Below are 13571 nucleotides of genomic sequence, written 5' to 3' on the forward strand. Positions count from 1 at the left end.
AAAGCCGTGCGGGTGTTTTAAAACGTCCCCGCCGACATGGGGGGCTCGCTAGCACCCCCCCGAACCCCCAACCCGGGTTAGGGGGGTGCTAGCGAGCCCCCCATGTCGGCGGCGACGTTTTAAAACAGCCGTGCCGCCCCCAATCTTCGGCTCCTCGCTAGCGCTGCAGAAGTAAAAACACCATCTGCACATGCGCAGATGGTGTTTTTACTTCCGCAGCGCTACTTTGCGAAAACCCGCTCGTTGCGGGGGGTCCTGGAACGGAACCCTCGCAACGAGCGGGGGATCACTGTATATCTGATTGAGAGCTGTTGTAGCCTTTCCTATGCTTACACTTTTGCAAAAACTAGCCTATGCCACTGTTTATATGTAATCAGATAATTGGCTCCAGCTGTTCTCTTAAAAACCTCTGTATTTTATTCATCAAATATATTAGAATGCATGAGTTGGGGAGAGGAAGAGATGGTACAGAAATGCATCACAGTGACATCATTATAATTCTTCTCCTTTATTATCGTTTGTCAATTTGAAAAAGGAGCCGGGAGTCACAAGTTACGCTAATTGGCACATTTGCTTTATTTTATTTTATTAAACAAACTGGGCTTGTATTCTCATTCTGTGTTTTTCCCTTTTCTCTTTTTTTCTTTTTGCTTTGTTTGTTGTATCTCCTGTAGTTCATTCCATCATCACATTGAAATGGGGAGAAAAGAAAAATGTTTGTTCTTTTTTTTTTTTCCTCTCTTAACTCACTCAATAGGTTTGGACTCCTCAGAGGAACATAACATTGCACACACACTTGGAATAGAGAAAAAGGGAGGCAAGAGAGAGGGAAAGAGCGCACTCGTGGTGGGCAGACAAACACACACACACGCGCAGATCAAACAATTCTGATACAGTGCAAGAATTTTCCCAAAATGATTGAATCATCATTACCAAAAAACTCGCCATAACAACACCAAGAAACAAAATGTTTAAGCCACACTGTTTGACTGGGATTTTTCCTGCTTTTTTTTTTCTTTAAATGTTTGCCACACAGAGAGAATAGAGGTGGAAGGGGTAGAAAGGGGACAAGGAGGACAGACAGATTTACAGGTGAAAGAGGGAGAAGATTGAAACCAGGAAGGGAGGGAAGATACAGGAAAAAGGAGGGGAGGGAGGGCAAGAGGAAGTCATTTCTTAATGTTCAGGCATTTTCTTGGTCCGCCTTGCTCTCCTCTTCTTTCACTTCTTCCTGCAGGGCACTTTCAGATGGTTTGGTTTCTTCTACAGCATCTAAGAAGTATAAATAAATAAATTTGTCAAGGAAGTATGTGAATCAAATTTGGTAGTTTCATTTTTAAAAAAAAAATAAAAAATTGAAAACTTTTCACAGAGTGCAAAATAAATGATGTCCCAGGGCTGCACATAGTCTTAACAGAAAAACCGCCTTTGTGATCACTAAACTGAATCAAAGACATTTTGTGGCTCTTTGTTTTGGTATCTTGGATGCAGTAATGGGCCTTACCTGCTACAAATAGGATCGGCGATCCGTTAGGACGTTTTAATGGGTTCCAGAGGCCTGGCCAGCCGCACACGTACCTGACACTTATGTGCATGCCCCTGCATGATATTTCACTTCTGCGCAGGCACTTGAAGCAAAATGTCACATAAGAATGCTGACGCGGGTGAGACTTCGGAAATTTTTGCCCGCACAAGCGTCCTCGCGTGAGTTATAGCTTTGGGCACATGCGCAGAAGCAAAATCTTACACAAAGGCATGCGCACATATGTTGGGCGCACAAGCCACCGCGCCAGCCTCAGGATCCTATACCGGTAGGAAAAAGTAAGTGGAGCCCTTCGCTGGTTGGGTGACTGGAGAAAGGGTTTAAAGCAGCGGTCCCCAAACTACGGCCCACGGGCCGCATGCGGCCCGCTGAGGCCATTTATCCGGCCCATGGGTGAGTGACACAACATAGTGTTCCATCTAATTTTCTATGAATAAAATGCTGTATTTTGTTAGTAACTAATATCAATCATCAAAAAAGTTGCAAAAGTTTTTTTTCCTAATTTTGTCATCCAGTTACATTCATTTTCTTAAATTCCCTCCTTAATGTTCCTTCAAAAAGTACACCAATTATATTTCTAACTTATTAACCATTATTCCAAAGTGCTTCCTTCTTTCTTTATACATTTTCTATAAGCCAAGAAAACCTACAATCAGATGTTAACAAAAGAAAATTAAAAACAAAGCATAAACATACATGAATGTCAGACTTCTTCCCCCTCTTTAAATAGTACGTTCCCATTTTGTTTTTTACTTTAAAATAAGGTATGTGCAGTGTGCATAGGGATTTGTTCATAGTTTTTTTTATAGTCCGGCCCTGTAAACTGGCCCCCTGTGTAAAAAGTTTGGGGACCCCTGGTTTAAAGGATAAAGTGGGATGAAACCTTGGTTACAATCCAGGTATCATTTCTTTCACTCAGAAAGCTTAATATAAATCTCAAGCAATCTTTGCAGTACCTAACTTTCCCAACAGTCCCAACATCACCTGTAAAAGGATGCAACCTTGAACCTATTGGAAGCTGTTGAACCCCATTGCTATGTGGAATCTGAAAAGTTACCTGAACTCTCAAATTTTCACCGTTGGCATTTCAGTTCCATTTTACTTTGCTTGATTGTCTTTTTCCCCACTCTTTTTTCCCCATGCAAAGAACCACATGTATGTAAATTCTGACATTCCAGAGTTATCAATTCAGAGTTATCAATATGATGGATGAGAACAAGGATTTTGAAAAGGTAAAACTCCCAGATATCTGGATTCCTGCACACATGCTTCCAATCAATGTTGAAAGCTGGGCTAGATGGACTAATGAAATGTCTCAGATAAATCAAATTCAGTTTTATGCTTATGTGTTTTGCAAAAGACCATGAAACCAGGATAATTTTAATACTAAATTAATTACATTGCAGTTATTAAAATTGAAAGAAATGAGAAGCTGTTTTTTTCAAATAAATTCTTCAATTGTCATTCAATTTTCTGGGGAAAATAAAAGAAAAATAAGGAGAAAAATAACTTGGAAAATGTATTTTGAATTAGAATAATCTCAATTAGTTCAATGCATTTGATTTGGGAAGAAATCTTCAAACTAAGGGATTTCATTTGTTCCAGCTCACTAAATTATCTTAAATTCTATATGAAATCCATTTGGAGCATCTAAAGTCAATTTTTTGAATTTTTAATTTTTTGCTAAATTTAGCCTTCCTGAATTTCATTTTGGAAATAATAGAATATGATACTAGCCTATTGAAATTATGTTCCACCATAGACATCACAAAAACATCTATTCTGCATTGCTTAATATACAATTTTAAGGTATGAAGCTATATCTGTAAATAAATTACAAACAATTTTGTTTGTTCTTTTATTATTTTACTTGTTCCCTTCTAAATATCTTAGCAGTCTACATTTATTTTAAGTGAACATTTCTACCTATTTGTTTCTAATTGTCAAGACAGCTATACTTGAAACATTATCAAAAGCATAGTAAAGTTCCATATAGCTGTCATGCTTTCAAATATGTAAAATTTAAAAGTGAGTTCTAAATGCTGATACTCTCTCTTCAACATAAATGGGTTGCTGTATAGAGCAGACAAGTACAGTGGTACCTCATCATACAAACTTAATTGGTTCCAGGAGGAGGTTCGTAAGGTGAAAAGTTCGTAAGATGAAACAATGTTTCCCATAGGAATCAATGTAAAAGCAAATAATGCATGCAAATCCTTCAGGAAAATCCCAAACTTTAGAAGGGAGGCGAACAGAGGGCAGGGAGGAGCAGCTAAAGGGGGCGGGTGGAAGAAGCAAGGCCAGGCTAAAGGGTGAGTGGGAAGGAAGAAAGGCAAGGGGGGGTGCCCCTCCCTTTTCTTTTTTCAAAAGACACCGTTTCAGTGCCTTTGCAAGCATGCAAAATCTTTACTCCTCCAAGCTGCCCTTCCCTTTTCTTTCTTAAAAAGACACCGTTTCAGTGCCTTTGCAAGCATGCAAAATCTTTACTCCTCCAAGCTGCCCCTCCCTTTTCTTTCTTAAAAAGACACCGTTTCAGTGCCTTTGCAAGCATGCAAAATCTTTACTCCTCCAAGCTGCCCCTCCCTTTTCTTTCTTCAAAAAAGGGGGGGAAAAGAAACCCCTTCATCCCAGCAGCAGCTGCTTGGGTTCGTAAGGTGAAAATAGTTCGGAAAAAGAGGCAAAAAAATCTTAAACACCCGGTTCGTATCTTGAAAAGTTCGTTAGAAGAGGCGTTCGTAAGATGAAGTACCACTGTATATATAAATTAGCACAGTTTCTTGAGAATGTCTACTTCTGCATTATGTGGTTCTTTTGAAAGGCAAGGTTATTGTGGATAAGCATTTATTAGTAAATGAATCACAGCTATGAATATAAATATGGGTGTTTGAAAACCAAGATGGGCAATTTTTGTTTCCAGAAAGGCCAGCTTTCTCAATTGACTTCAACTGCATTATATGTTAATGGTTTATAGGCTCCGCTCCAAGTGCTTCTACTGTCTTACACTGCTGAAATTAGGTTGAATGGATTTCCGGGTAAAAGACAGCCTCCTGGGATCTGCCCAGTTCTTTTTGTCTTCCTTGGATTAATTAAATTGGAATAGACAACGACACACTGCCTTTGTTACATTTCCTTTCTTCTTTTTGAAGGCTGATGACTTTTGGCCTTGGCTTTACATTTGTGGTCTTTAGAATGATTAAACATAATGGCAGTACATAAAAAAATAAAATAAAATAAAAATCATTTGTGGGTATATGGACTCTGTATAATAGGAAGCTTTGTTTGTAAATTGTTTTCACGTTTACAGCTGACCTCATTCATTCAGAACCAACTATAACAATTTCTTTAACATTCAGCATCAATCTTGATTGGCACTTCTCTCCCCTGACCTTTGTTCAAATTATTAAGAAAGCAGAACATTGTCTTAAAGCCACTTTCTCTATCTGCACTTAGAATCTGCACATGGTTTCTAAGCAAATCTGATGCTCAGCATTTTACCATGCAAGCATCTTGTAAAGATGTGTTGCTTTTTGCTATGAGTAGTTAAGCAAGAGTTTTGCCCGAGAGAGACAGATTTGTTACTCCTATTGGAAAAAGAAAGCAGACCTATTACTTATTCATTTAAATGTATATTTCTTTCTCAGACAGGATACAATACACGTTCTTGCAAGACCACTATAGACAAACATTAATGTCAATGCAAAACCACTTTTAAGTAGAGCAATATTAAACTTTTATAAAATGTACTACCCTGGTACATAACATCCCAATTTAGCCCAATTATTTCTTGCATAGAAGAAACGAGGTGGCGCAGCAGGTAGAGTGCAGTACTGCAGGCCACTAAAGCTGACTAGATCTGTAAGTCATTGGCTTAAATCTCATCACCAGCTCAAGGTTGACTCAGCCTTCCATCCTTCCGAGGTGGGTAAAATGAGGACCCCGATTGTGGGGGCAATATTCTGGCTCTGTTAAAAGGTGCTATTTGCTAACATGCTGTAGGCCTCCCTGAGGCAGCATAAAAAAAAATCAAATAAATAAATAACTAAATAAATTTAAGCAATTCCATAGCAAAACCTGCTTTGCACATTCTCTGAGGTTTTTTCCCCCCTAAGAAAGAAGTTATTTTGGAGTGCTAGTTCATTTTTTTTATTGCAAAGAGGAAAAAGATGCTGTGCTAGAGGTGTTTTTTGTTATCCACCCTTCCATCAATCTGAAGGGCTCCTGGCTTATTGCATATTCTGATTGGGAAAAAACCCTGGAATGAGAAGAGTTTCCCTTTTCACCTTACAAACCCACCACTGCCACTGGGATGCTCCATCTCCAGACTTCCGTTGCCAGCGAAGCACCCGTTTTTGAGCTGCTGGAATTCCCCCACCTCCGGACTTCCGTGTTTTTGTTATGCTGCAGGGGAATCCCAGCAGCACAAAAATGGGCGCTTCACTGGCAATGGAAGTCTGGAGGTGGGGTTTCCCAGCGAGGGGAGCCTCAGTGAAATCGTAGCATCGCAAAAACACAGAGGTCCGGAGATGGGGTTTTGAGGACTTCGGTGTTTTTGCGATGCTGCAATTTCACTGATTCCCCTGCTGGGATTCCCCTGCAGCATCGCAAAAAAACGGAAGTCCGGAGGTGGGGTTTCCCATGGATGGGAGCCTCAGGGGAATCACAGCAGTGCAAAAACGGGCGTTCAGCTGGCAAAAGGGGTGAATTTTGGGCTTGCACGCATTAATCGCTTTTCCATTGATTCCTATGGGAAGCATTGTTTCGTCTTACAAACTTTTCACCTTAAGAACCTCGTCCTGGAACCAATTAAGTTTGTAAGACAAGGTATCACTGCACAGTGTACATGTATTACATACACACACACACACACTCAATTACATACATCCTTCATAAATATAATAAAATGTATTTATTTGTCAAGAACATGTATGTATATATGAATGTATGTATGTATGTATGTATAAACATGATTTGGATACATGAAATTAATACAAATAAAAGGGAATATTAGGACAGGGACAGTAAGCATGCTAGTGTGCTTATTCACGCCCCTTCTTAGGAATGGGGTAAGATCAACAGTAGATAGTCTTAAGGTTAAAATTTTGGGTGTTTGGGGATGAAACCACAGAATTAGGTAGTCCATTCCAGTGCTGACATGAATTTGTTGCTGAAGTCATATTTTCTGCAATTAAGTTTGGAGTGGTTCAATTTAAGTTTGTGTCTATTGTGTGCTTGTGTATTGTTGTGCTGGAAGCTGAAATAGTCTTTGACAGGTAGGACACTGTAGCAGATAAGTTTATGAACTATGCTTAGCTCATACCAAAGGTGGCATAATTCTAAGTTGTCTAAGGCCAGAATTTCAGGTCTGGTGTCATAAAGTATTCTGTTGCGAGCAGAGGAGTGGAGGACTTTTCTCATGAAGTATCTCTAGATATGCTCATGTATTAATGTGTGATATATAGTATGGGTTCCATACTGATGAGCTGAATTCGAGAATTGGTCTAGCAAAGGTTTTGTATGCTCTGGTTAGATTAGGTTTACAACTCTTAATGCCTTTTTGGAGATGTTGTTATAGTCGGCTTTGGCACTTAGATGATTAGATATGAGTACTCCAAGGTCCTTGACAGGGTGATGGTCATCTACAAAGTCGTGTTGACTCATCTTGTATTTTGTGTTTTGATTCTTTTTGCCAATGTGTGAGACAAAGCATTTTTTGGTTGAGATTTGGAGTTGCCAATTGCTTGACCATTATGACACAAAATCAAGGCCTTGTTGAAGGGTACCAGCATTGTCAGTGGTGTTAAATAATAATAATAATAATAATAATAATAATAATAATAATAATAATAATAATAATTTATTAGATTTGTATGCCGCCCCTCTCCGAGAACTCGGAGCGGCTCACAACAGTAAAACATCATATACAAATCCAATGTTAAAACAGTCTTTAAAACACCCCTGCTCTAGAAGCTACACAACAAATAATTTTACATCATTGGTGAAAAGAACACAATTGCTTATAATATGATCATAAAGGTCATTTATGTAAAGTATAAAGAATGCTGCCTTGGGGGACACTGTGGTTAACAGGTGCAGATTTGATAAGGTACTCTCTATTTTGACCACTTCCTGTCTGTTTGAAAGGAATGCAGCTATCCAATTATATAGTCTGTACAAAACATACATAATGGTGACTTTCCATTTGTGATGAACACTATCCAGTCTTTCCTGATTGCTAGATATTTGCAAAACAAAACTTTTCAAAAAGATTTGAAAAACAAAACAAAATAAAATCTGCAACCCAATCAGTGTGATTTTTCATGATACAAAAGGCAAAGTATCATCCTTCATTGCATTAACATTTTTATTTCGAAGTTTAAAGTGAAAACAAAAACCATCCATCGGGAACTTTACATTAAAAAATATGTCACTATTATGATTATTCCAAATTTTTCAAAGAAAGAAAATGGAATTCCGTTTTATTGCACACAGAGCTGTCATCACATTTCTCGGTATACAAATGAGATAAAGTGCACCTTTTTTGCACTATCCTAATAGACGCCTGTCAGTTTCTAACCCATTTATACACTCTCCAAAATCCATCCAAGGAACCATCTCCCTGCTTCCTTAATGGGAACAGTTGGGTAGTTTGCTTGGGATCCTTTCCCTTCCCATTTTCCTCTTTTGAAACCTGTGGAATGGAATCTCCGTACGTGTGTAGTAAATAGAAAGGAAAGAGGGGGCAATGCGGACACGTGCTTTTGTACGTAAAGGGTTGGAAGAGCACAATGAGAGCTACATTGCCAGGCATTTTGGCTATGTCTAGACACCAGCTGCCTTGTTGCCATGGAAACCCTCCAACATTGGCTGATGAGCAGAAGCAGTAAGGCCTCTCCAGAGACATCACTCAAAGGGATGGGGTGTGTGAGAGAGGGGGGGAAACGGAGACACGGAGAGGTGGGAGGGGAGAGAGGGCGGCGTTATTTATAAATACACAGCCTCATCCCTGTTAGAACAATATTCAGTTTCTGGAAATGGTATTTTCACCCATTTGCTTCCAAAGCCACTTGCAGTACAGAGAGAAGCCTGACAGCTGAGCAAAATACTGGGGAAATGCTTCACTGCTCATTTCTGTATGCTTCCTGCCCCCTCCCTGCTCTGAGTGCTCATTCACCAGTACCATCAAGCTTCTTCCATCAGCAGACACCTTAATTGTACTGAAAGAAATACTCAAGGGAGGTGGAAATGGCAGACTGTCAGGTGCATTTAGTGCTATTCAGGGGGAAGTCTCTCCCTGATGAATGCCAATCTCCCCCCTCTCCATTTGGTCACCAGTTCTGAAGAAAAACAACAGCCTTCTCTCAGCGACTGTGGTGCTGTCATCTTGAAAGCAAATTTAATCAACGCTCTTATTTTAGTTCACTCAGCAGGTAGGTGAAAGCATGCAAATGCAATGTGATTGAGATGCACAGCAGCATAACAAGAGCGGTAGTTCAGGTAAGACACCAAAAGACAATTTGTTATTCTCATAAATTAAGAATCAGGATATAAAAGCACCATAAGAACATTCGTGAGATTAAATCATTGGCCTATCTAATCCAGAATTTTGTCACAGTAGCCAACCAGTTACATTGTTTACAAGCACAGAAAAGAAAATGGATATTACTTTCACTCCAGTATTTACAAAAGGAATCAATAGTTGAGAGATATGAAATAGCCACTGAAAATTATCTTGCACGACCTTTGTCCATTCCTCTCGAAGCCCCAGTTTATACCAAATTCCCCTTTAATTGTACACTGTAGAAGTGATCATCTCCATGACGTCATACCAGCCCATGCTTCTTCTCAGCCTAACCACTTCTTAGTGCTACTGACTAGAAATTTCAATCAATTCACTAGGCAGTCTGGAGAAAGATGATTATTGAAGGAATACAAAATGAACTTTCTGTGGTAACACAGACACAAAAGAGACTGCCTTTGTGGGATGATCCTTCAGCTTTCCTTCATGAGCAAGACATCTGAGAACATTTTCCTAACTGAGATGACAAGTAAAAGGAACGCACCTCCAATTTCATGTATAATAAGCAACACTAGCTACTTAAACTTATTTCAACACAACTGAAAGTAATACAGTTACTTATGTCACTTCCATATTAATATTTTACATCACTTTTGGATTGCTTCCAGACAGACTAATCTTAATGTATTATTTTTGGGCTAACTTAGTTTATTTTTTTAAATCTGCTTTAATTTACTGACATTTATTTATTGATTGGATTTATTTATTCATTCATTCATTGGATTGATATGCTTGTACATTGCTGCACTGTTGCCATTTTAATTTTGATCACTGTAGCTTTAATGAACTTAATAGGAAATCCAGTTTCTTCACTCAGGCTTTTACTTCCAGGCTCAACAGCCATTTCTCTCTTCTTCTTCTCAAACCCAAAAAGGCGTAGCTTACTGTTTATGGAGTATATCCTTTATTTCCACCCTCCACAACCTAGCCAAGATAACACGAGAAAAATGTTTCCTTATAAATTTTCTGGCATGCTATTATTATTTAAGCTTTGCAGCTTATTGTCAGAGAAGGACGCAAGTTAAATGCATTTGATGAAAGGTGGCAAAGCACACAGTCATTTGCGTTACTTTGTGACTGGAGGGCATCTCCAGTAATCGATACTGACTGGATGACATTCTTGAACTTCTCTCTAGGACAACTGGAATATTAGCCCTGATTGGGTAACAGTGTTATCTGGATTCCAAGGTCACCAGAAGTGAAGACAATTGAAGGTCAGACTGAGCTTTGTGAGCATTGGCTGGGTGTGTTTGTGTGTGGAGATGCTAGTGGTATGAAAGTGCAGAACTGTCAGCAGCTACCATAATTATATCCTCCTATATTGCCATTTGCTGCTGAGCCAGGCATAACACTTTGCTTAGTGGTAGGGCTTGCCCCATACTGGTGTCACAGATCAGTAAATCTAATTGTGGATGATGGATATAACACATTTATATAACAGCACTGAAGTAAATGCAATTAAACATGCACTCCAAGTACATACGTACGAATATTAACTCCCCAGAAGATAGGCATATTTGATAGGCATTTAAATATTCACTGAAACAGGTAAGTAGAAAGAATGAATTAAAAATGTCACACAATCTCAATATGAAAAATATATATTACTTTTTGGGCATTATTCTAAATTACATTTGTTTGTTTGTTTGCTTGTTTGCTAGCTTGTTTGTTTAAGTTGGAAGGGACCTTGAAGGTCATCTAGTCCAACCCCCCACACTCAAGCAGGAGTTCCTACACCATTTCAGGCAAAATCTCCTTTAAGTGTTGGAGTCTTAAGTGTTGGAGCTCTCACAACCCCCAAAGGCAAACTGTTCCACTGGTTGATCACTCTGACCAATCAGAAAGTTCCTCCTTATTTCGAGCTTGAATCTCTCTTTAATCAGCTTCCATTCATTATTCCTTGTCTGGCCTTCTGTTGTTTTGGAACATAGCCTGACCGCCTCCTCTCTGTAGCAGCCCCACAAGTATTGGAACACTGATAACATGTCACCCCTAGTCCTTCTCTGCACCAGACTGGCCATGCTCAGTTCCTGCAACCGCTCTTCATATGTATTAGTTTCCAGTCCTCTTATCAGCCTGGTTGCTCTCTTCTGTACTTTTTCAAGAGTTTTAATGTCTTTTTTGTAGTGTAGTGACCAAAACTGGATGCAGTACTCTAGGTGTGGTCTAACTAAGGCTTTATAGAGTGGTATTAGTACCTCCCTAGTCTTAGATAGTATGCCTTTGTTAATTGTATTGGCTTTTTTGGCTGCCGCTGCATATTGCTGGCTTATATTTAGCTGGATTTATTTTATTTATTTATTATTTATTTATTCATTTGTCCAATACACAAATACATAGGAAGAAAAATAGACATGTAGTAATATATATAAGGGTAAAAGTGAACTTAGAGGAGAAGATATATGAAAGGAAGAAAATATATATGATATGTGAGAGAAAGGAAAGACAATTGGACAGGGGACAAAAGGCACACTAGTGCACTTATGTACGACCCTTACTGGCCTCTTAGGAACCTGGAGAGGTCAATCGTGGATAGTCTAAGGGAGAAATGTTGGGGGTTAGGGGTTGACACTATTGAATCCGGTAATGTGTTCCATGCTTCGACAACTCGATCGTTAAAGTCATATTTTTTACAGTCAAGTTTGGAGCGGTTCATATTAAGTTTGAATCTGTTGTGTGCTCTTGTGTTGTTGCGGTTGAAGCTGAAGTAGTCATTGACTGGTAGGACGTTACAGCATATGATCTTGTGGGCAATACTTAAATCGTGTTTTAGGCGCCATAGTTCTAGGCTTTCTAGTCTATTTTCGTAGGATATTCTTGGATGTCCACCAAGACTTCAAGATCCCTCTCGTAGTCACTGCTATTGAGTGTAAATTTTGTAAATGGTCCAAATTATTTACAGTTATACTCAGAGAGAGTTTTGAAATGCTATATATGCAAGATATATCAAAAGATATATGTGGTAGATATAGGTAGTCTTCAGTTTACAGTCATTTCTTTAATGACTTTTTAGAGCTAAAATGACACATATGACTTACAAGTGGTCGTCCAATTTACAATTTTTACAGCCTCCCCGAGGTCACATGATGACTATTCAGGCACTTGGCAATCAGCATGTATTTAGGACAACCACAGTGCCACAAGCTCATGTGACTGCCATTTGTGACCATCCAAGACAGCTTCCAGAAAGCAAGGCCCATGGGGAATCACTTAAGGACTACATGATTCATTTAATGATTGCATTGATTTGCTTTACAAATGTGGCAAAAAGGTAATAAAATTATGATTCAGTTAGCAACTGCCTTTTTTAGCAATGGAAATACGGATTCATTTACTGCTGGTATCTCAAAACATTTCCTTTGCATTCAAAGTTTTACTTTCAAAAATATTCAAAACAAAACTCTGGCGGCTATTAATCAAAAATCAAAATTATTTTAAAAGGCGGGGTGTGAAGCCAAAAGATTTGAAAATAGTGGGAAGATTATTTTCTGGAAGTCTCAACATATTTTAATCAGATGTCTTCTGTAGGAGAACAAATGTCAAAAGAGCAAGATTTACTCTTCAAACATGCAGATATTAATCAGAACATAATCACTCTTCAATTTTTGAGAGAATGATCGGAATAATGCCTTCTTGGAGGACACAGGAAAATCCCAAAGAAGATTAAAATTATGCCAAGATGGCTTCTGATTCAAAATAGATGCATAGAAATATGATAGGTTATGGACTCCTAATGATGTGTTGTTCTAATAGAAGCACCTGCGGGATATTCCTACCAAGCCTGGTTCTGATTTTATCAAAATCACAGCTGTGAACTATTTTTCACAGCATGACTATAGGTCTAGATATGTTTCCAGCTGTGGGCTGACATCTGGCAGATGGCAAAATAATGCAGCTTCTACGAGACCTTGAAAAGCTATTTCTACCACATGTGGTTGCTTCGTACAGATTTTTTATTTTATTTTCTAGTCATTTGGCATGATTATTTTAAAATTCTTGATTGTGTTCAGAAACTGTAAAGACTTGAGCTAACTTGGAGGCCCTGAGATTCTTTTTAAGCACTGTCCTCTTTCCTCACGCTTGAATAGAATTTAAATTTGCCAATACAGTGATACCTTGTCTTACAAACTTAATTGGTTCCGGGACGAGGTTCTTAAGGTGAAAAGTTTGTAGGATGAAACAATGTTTCCCATAGGAATCAATGGAAAAGCAATTAATGCATGCAAGCCCAAAATTCACCCCTTTTGCCAGCCAAAGCGCCCGTTTTTGCTCTGCTGGGTTTCCCCTGAGGGTCCCCTCCATGGGAAACCCCACCTCTGGACTTCCGTTGCCAGCGAAGCACCCGTTTTTGCGCTGCTGGGATTTCCCTGCTGGGATTCCCCTGCAGTATCACAAAAACGCGGAAGTCCGGAGGTGGGGTTTCCCATGGAGGGGAGCCTCAGGGGAATCCCA

The 13571-nt window shown here is 39.1% G+C and overlaps 1 protein-coding gene across 1 annotated transcript in view; it reads right to left on the reverse strand.

The window, feature by feature from the left end:
• Positions 1-552: 552 nt before the first annotated feature.
• GAP43 (growth associated protein 43) overlaps positions 553-13571 on the reverse strand; it is a 91600-nt gene continuing 78581 nt past the window's right edge. Inside the window, exon 3 of the mRNA XM_070751710.1 lies at positions 553-1272. Within this exon, the coding sequence (XP_070607811.1) occupies positions 1184-1272 (89 nt within the window). The 3' untranslated portion in view covers positions 553-1183. The remainder of the gene's footprint in view (positions 1273-13571) is intronic.

The sequence above is a fragment of the Erythrolamprus reginae genome, chromosome 4, assembly GCF_031021105.1.
Source record: "Erythrolamprus reginae isolate rEryReg1 chromosome 4, rEryReg1.hap1, whole genome shotgun sequence".
NCBI lineage: Eukaryota > Metazoa > Chordata > Lepidosauria > Squamata > Dipsadidae > Erythrolamprus > Erythrolamprus reginae.